Source organism: Sceloporus undulatus, chromosome 8, assembly GCF_019175285.1.
Source record: "Sceloporus undulatus isolate JIND9_A2432 ecotype Alabama chromosome 8, SceUnd_v1.1, whole genome shotgun sequence".
Classification (NCBI taxonomy): domain Eukaryota; kingdom Metazoa; phylum Chordata; class Lepidosauria; order Squamata; family Phrynosomatidae; genus Sceloporus; species Sceloporus undulatus.
The window spans coordinates 30,077,878-30,084,926 of NC_056529.1; the positions used below are offsets into that span (position 1 = coordinate 30,077,878).

The 7,049-nt window shown below is 45.2% G+C and overlaps 1 protein-coding gene across 2 annotated transcripts in view; it reads right to left on the minus strand.

The window, feature by feature from the left end:
• LMTK2 (lemur tyrosine kinase 2) overlaps window positions 1-3,477 on the minus strand; it is a 40,487-nt gene extending 37,010 nt beyond the window's left edge. For both annotated transcript variants that reach the window (XM_042437551.1, XM_042437550.1), the window contains exon 1: window positions 3,208-3,477. In XM_042437551.1, the coding sequence (XP_042293485.1) occupies window positions 3,208-3,316 (109 nt within the window). In that variant the 5' untranslated portion in view covers window positions 3,317-3,477. The remainder of the gene's footprint in view (window positions 1-3,207) is intronic.
• Between the last annotated feature and the right edge of the window lie 3,572 nt (window positions 3,478-7,049).

A 7,049-nucleotide genomic window follows, 5' to 3' on the forward strand; every position in this document is an offset into this window, starting at 1 on the left:
ACACATGCAATATTAGATTAAATGTACATCTGATTATAACAGTTTTTCTTATTTCTATTACAATGCAGTATAAGGAAAGATCAAATGTATTTTCTTCATCACGTGAAAAAGCCCATTGAACCATTAGGTAAGAAGCTGGACCTTCACTGTCCTTTTGAATGAAGTAGAAATTCTAATTCACTTCCATACAAGCTGATAAGATAAAGCTCCTCCATCTTTAACAGCAGCATGACTGTGGAAAACTCATATGAGAATGAGCTTATCTCAGTCTTGTATGACAAGATGCATTAGCTGAAGGACTTGTTTTATCAGAGGTGGAAAAGCTGGTCCTGCTCAGATTCCCTCTGTTTCACCTTGCCCTCCTTCGAAATCTGATCATGGCAGTACTCAACTGAGGTCCAAAACACGCCGCAGATACAATCCAATTTGAGACTGCTTTAACTGTCCTGGCCCTGGTTCGGGACTTCTGGGAACTGTAGTTTTGCAAGACATTGAGCCTTCTGTCAGAGGGCTCTGGTGCCACAATAAACTACAATCCCCAGGATTCCCTAGCATTGAGCCAAGGCAGATAAGGCAGTCTCAAACGGGATCGTTTCTGCAGTGCGTTTTGGACCTAAGAGAGAGTAGGAATTCTTGGAGATCAAAAGTGTGATGTAGTTAACATTTCTAAATTGACAAAAGCCATGCTATGCATATTATGTGGAAGTAATCCCCACTATGTTCAACGGCGGCCTTAGTCTAGATCAGTGGTCCCCAAACTGTGCCCTTTAAGAGATTTTGGACTCTAGCTCCCAGAATCCCACACTATTGTCCAACGCGGCTGAAGCTTTTGAGAGCTGAAGTCCAAAATCTCTTCAAGGGCACAGTTTCGGGACCAAAGAACCCAAGAAGAAATTCTTCTATAAAAACAGAAGTAAATTTACCAAAGAACCGAGAAGTAGCTACTACTCTTCTTTCAACAGGACTTCCTGTTGCTTTATTAACACAGAGGCTTCAAAAATATTCGGAGAGTGCAACACACCAGACCACTGTACACCTTTTGCATCTAATAATCTCTGGAAGCAAAGTTTATGGAAAGCAACAAAACAGGTGCAGGGACAACTAAGGAGCTAACAGAGCAGGAATGGAAATGTGAAGTGATTCTGAGAATGTACATATTGTGACATTTTAATAACATTTTTATCTTATGGATCCCTTTTCGGGAGAAAGGCGGCACAGAAGTGAAATAAACCAATAAGACCCAAAAACGTATCTTCAATTTCCAATGTATGCAAGATATGCAAGACAGAAGATGACTTGTCAAGTGAGCCATTTCAGCTGCAACAGTCCTTTGAAAGCAATGGCATGCAACACACCAAAGGAACTGCTACTTCTAGTAATCTACAACTGATGTATAGAAAAGATAGTGATAGAAAGTTATACTGATTTAAAAAGAGGATAAATTCAAATGGCTTGGCTCTATCAAGTACAGTGGGCCTTTTCTATATGCGAGGGAACCATTCTGGACCCTCCACATACAGCAAAAAAACACAGGACCTCAAGTCCCTTTTGTTACAATGGTGCATACACTGCACATGGGAGAGTGCAGCCATTGAAACAAATGGGACTCATGCTTTTATTGCCATACGCAGGCGGTATGTTTGTTTCAATGGTCGTGCGCTCCCACATGCGCCATTGTAACAAACTGAGCTTGCCATCCACATAAGCTTAAAGCTGCAGGTGGCAAGAACATGTATGGGGAGATTGTAACTTCATTACGATCGCCAGCATTTGTAGATCATCCTTTGTTGCTCTGTCTAATATACTTGTGGTATCTCAAACCGGATAAAATGATTGCAGCAGCTGTCAGAGATAAGAAATATTACTTCAGTTTGGATGATAGTTATCATTTTCAATGCGTTTTGCCATGTGTTAAGTGCCTCAGACATTAGACTGAGCAGGAAGATGGTAAGACTGGTTGTGCCAATAAAGATCCGGTGTGGTATAATGGGCAGAGCACTGGACTGGGTTTAGTGGGTAAGTCACTTCTGATATATAAAGACCCTAAGACTCTCTCATATCGTGAGGTTTTCTTAGGCAAGTTTCTTTGGAGCGGGATTGCCCTTGCCATCCTCTGAGGCTGAGAAAGTGTGACTCACCCAAAGTGGGTTTCCATGGCTGAGCCAGGACTGAACCCTGGTCTCCGGTGTCGCAGTCCAACACTCAAACCACTACACCGCAATGACTCTCTTCGAAGCAGGTGTACTTGTTGTTGATGTTTCAATGTGTGCCATCATTTCTGACTTATGGCAACCCTAAGGCAGCCCTATCGTAAGGCTTTCTTGGCAAGATCAGTTCAGAGGGGGGTTGCCATTGCCTTCTCCTGAGGCTGAGAGAGTGTGACTTACCCAAAGGGTTTCATGGTCATGCTGGGCATTGAACCCTGGTCTCCGGAGTCGTAGTCCAATACTCAAACCACTACGCCATGCTTGCTCTCACCATGTACATGAATGATGCTATATTAATAAATGATGACGATAATGATAATAATAATGCAATAGGCCCTTGGTATCCGCTGGGGTCGGGTCCCAAAATCTCTCTCAGCTTCAGAGGATGGCCATGGCAAGGAACCAAAACAACCCTGTGAACCAGTCTTGCCAAGAAAACCCGCTTCCTTACCACCACTAAAATCCCACCACAAATGTTAAGAAGGGTCCAAAACACACGCATGAATAATAATCCAGTTTGAGACACCGCTTTAACTGCCCTGGATCAAGGAGAGGGAAGTCTGGGAAGTGTAGTTTTGTGAGACATTGAGCCATCTTTGTCAGAGCCAGAATAAACTACAATTCCCATGATCCTTTAGCCCTGAGCAAGGACAGTTAAAGCAGTCTGAAAGCAGATTATTTCTGAGGTGTGTTTGGTACCACAATAAACTACAACTCCCATCATCCCTTAGCCCTGAGCCAGGGCGGTCAAAGCAGTCTGAGAGCAGATTATTGCTGCAGTGTGTTTGGTACATCAAGAAACTACAATTCCCATGATCCCTGATCCAGGCAGTCAAAGCACTCTCAACGGAGACGATTATTCCTGCAGTGCGTCTGGGACCATACTTTTGTGAGGCATTGACCCTTGTAATAAACTACAACTCCCATGATCCCTCAGCCCTGAGCCAGAGCAGTCGAAGCGCTCTGAGAGCGGATTATCTCTTCTCCTCCTGGGTCTCACCTGTCCCTTCTTCCTGGGGCAGCGGGGCCGCCTCTCCGCCTCCGAGCCCCAGCGCCAAGAGGAAGAGGAGGAGGAAGAGCCCGAGCGCGGGGCTCCATCGCCGCCGCATCCCTCCCAAGCGAGCCCTCGGCGCCTCAGCCCTTCGGCATCGGTTCCCGCCGGAGAGGAGGCCTCACGAAGCCGCCGCCACCGCCGCTCCAGGGACCCTTCCTTCCTCAGCCGCTGCTGCCACCGCCGCCATCTTCCGGGCTCTACCTGAAAGGCCGAGGAGGCGGACCCTGGCACGAGACGGACACTCCCCTGAGCCAATCGGAGCAGGATGCGCTCCCACCAAAGGGGCGTGGCTTTGGGACACCACCGAAGCCGGCTCCGCGTTTCGACCAATCAGGGGCTCTCCTTGGCGTCCGTTCCTGACGCAGACAGCGAGTGGGTGGGGCTTAGGGCTAAGACTGACAAGGGAGTGTGCCAATCGGCGTCTCTCCTTATTATAAGCCCTTTTATTGGTGTGTGGTTTTTTTTACACTGTTAGGCAAGGTGTTCGCGAGGAGGCGTGATTGACAGGCGGAGCGGCCAATCAGGGAGCGGGATGGTGGGATAGGGGAGGGGCAAAGAGAAGGTGGTGGAGGTCAGTGAGTGACCTGAAGTCAAAGAGGCGGCAGGAGAGGGCAGCCAGGAAGGGACCACTAGGCTCTATTGGGGGCGGTTGTGGCTGTTGTGACTAGTGTTGTTCTGGTGGTTGCGAGTGTTGTGATGGTGGTATTGATGGTGGTTGGAGTTGTGAGTGTGGTGGTTGTGGTGATGATGGCTGTAGTGAGTGTTGTGGTTGGAGGTGTGAGTGTTGAGGTTGTGGTGGTTGTAGTGAATTGATGGTGGTTGAAGTTGTAAATGTGGTTCTGGTGATTGTAGTGAGTATTGTGGTTGTGTGTTGTGGTGGTAGTAGTGGTGGTTGTTGTGGATGGATGATGGTGGTGGTTGGAGTTGTGAGTGTTGCAGTGGTGGTGGTTGGAGTGATTGTGGTGGTGGTGGTTCTGATAATACTACTACTAGTAATAATAAAACTTTTTTGTCCAGACAATCAAAGCGGTGTACAAAGATTGTGGTTGTGGTGGTTGGAGTGAGTGTTGTGGTGGTGGTAGTAGTGGTTGTAGTGGCTACGGTTGTGGTGGTTTGAATAGTTGTGGTTGACTGCATCCATGGCTTGAAAATACTCCCCAAAAAAGCACAACATCCAAAAAGGCAAACTTGATTTTGCTTTGCTCTGCCATTGTATTTAATGGGACTTGAGCATCCCAAGGGGGACCCTGGGACCGAACCCCAGCGAATAACAAGGCCCCACTGTACAATACTACCCAAAATCCTTAAAACAGTGATACTTTTAAGAACGCCAACAATACCATGAGAAAATGGAAGCCTGTTCTTAACACCTTTGTTTGAATACAAAGCCAGTGGAGCTTGGGAGGCTTGCATCATGTATTTTGTGCATTATGGTTGACTAATTAAAGGTATCACAGTTTAGTGGATTTGGGGTGTTGTTGTCCTGAGGTACACTTGTATTTCTGAATGTCAACTAGGCAAGCAAAGCTATTTCTGCTTTTAAAAATGCTTTTTTGAAAATGCCCAACCTGACAGAAAAATGTAAAAGCTACACAAAAACTAAAGTCTCCAGACTGTAGGACTCTCTTTAAGTAAAGGTTTACAGGACTTCGGATGTATTGAAGGTATGTTTCATAATGACATAAGGTCTTCTAACTTGCTCCACCCAGTTGTGCAAAAACAGCCTCGTCATCAAAACTACATGGCTGGCTGTGCAAGCCAAACAAGTCACTAGGCAGGGCACTCCTTATTACAAAAGACCGTTCCTTGGCACCTTTGTGGTGAATTGCCTCCATGAGTAGTGGCTGTCTTCGTATTCATATCTATAGGCGTCATAGGCTGCCCAAAAGACCAAGACATAGGTACAAGAGCAAATCAAGATGGAAACCTGGATGCCAAAATGATTAAATTGGGAGTATTATACTTTGCTGCATTCTTTCACCCTATTTATTCATTGCATTACACAATATAACAGCAATGTTAGACTCAGAAGAAAGAGGAGTGAAGGCAGGAGGAAGGAACATCAATGTAAGGTATGTGGATGACGCCATACTACTAGCGGAAAGCATCAAAGACTTGAGGAAAGTATTAAGGAAGGTCAAAGATGAAAGTGCAAAGGCAGGCCTAATGCTGAACATAAAACAAAAATAACAACCATGGAGGACCGACATAAATCCATCACAGGCCACGAAGACATTGAAATAGTTAAAGAAACATTATAGAATCATAGAGTTGGAAGAGACTGCAAGGGCCCTGATCCAGTCCAACCCCTTTATTCTGTCATGCAGGAAATCCAAATCAAAGCATCCCCATTGACAGATGGCCATCCAGCCTCTGTTTAAAGACCTCTAAGGAGGGAGACTCCATTACACTCCAAGGAAGGAGTGTGTCCCACTGTCGAACAGCCCTTTCTGTCAGGAAGGTCCTCCTGATGTTGAAGTGGAATCTCTTTTCCTGGAGCTTGCATCCATTGCTCCTTTGGGTCCTAGTCTCTGTCTCCTCCTCAATATGACATCCCTTCAAATATTTAAACAGGGCTATCATATTACCTCTTAACCTTCTCTTCTCCAGGCTAAACATTAATCAGAATGGAGACTACAGTCGAGAAATCAGAAGAAGACGAGGAATGGGAAGGGCAGCGATGAAAGAATTAGACAACATCCTAAAGAGTAAAGATATACAACTGAGCACCGAAGTTCGAATCGCCCAAACCATTATATTCCCCATCACCATGAATGGATGCAAGAGCTGGACAGTGAAGAAAGCAGATAGGAAGAAAATCAATTTCATTTGAAACATGGTGCTGGAGAAGAGGGTACCGTGGGCAGCCAAAAAGACAAATGAATTGAACAGATTAGGCCTGATCTCTCCCTGGAAGCCAAGACGATCGTACTGAGGCTGTCATGCCTTGGTCACATCATGAGAAGGCACGATTCATATGCTATGATGGGTAGAAGGTGGTAGAAGGAGAGGAAGACTGCATAATGGATGGTCAGACTCAATTATGGAGCTCAAAGGCTTGAATTTGCAGGAGCTAAGCAAAGAAGTGGAGGACAGGGGGTCTTGGAGATGTCTCATCCACAGGGTTGCCATGAGTCGGGGTCAACAACAACAACATTATACTTCGGGTGTATTATGAGAGGACATGGCTTATTAGAAATGATAGCAATGCTAGGTAAAGTGGAAGAAAGAAGTGATAGAAAAAGAAGAAGAGGTGGATTTATTCACTCAAGGAAGCTACAACTCGGAGCTTGCAAGACCTGTTGATAAATAGGGTGTGCTGGTTTTCCATATGTCAAAGCTGGCTTGACGGCAATGACTTGACAGCAATTTATTGCTATTATTAATACTAGTAAACCCATTTCAGAAAGCCTTTGCCTCACACTCCTAACCCATAAAAAAGTCCAAGCATTTCACTACTTCCTAGGATTTATATGTGCATTCGTAAAGGGCTGAAACTGATGAGAAACTGAACACAAGAGAGTCTAAATCCTTCACTAGAATCCGCTTTGAACGCTGTCGGTGTTTATTTAACAGCCTGCTGCACCTCGTAATATTTCAACGCCTCTCAATAAAGAGCAACGTGGAGGGAGAAATGTGGTTAGCCAATAAAAAAATATCATGCTGAGAGATAACATTGATGCTCAGAATAGTCGGCCTCAATGAAGAACTTCATAATCCCATTTTACACCCATAATAATACAGTACATTTATTCTGCACAAACCGGTGAAGCTCTTCTCCTGAAATG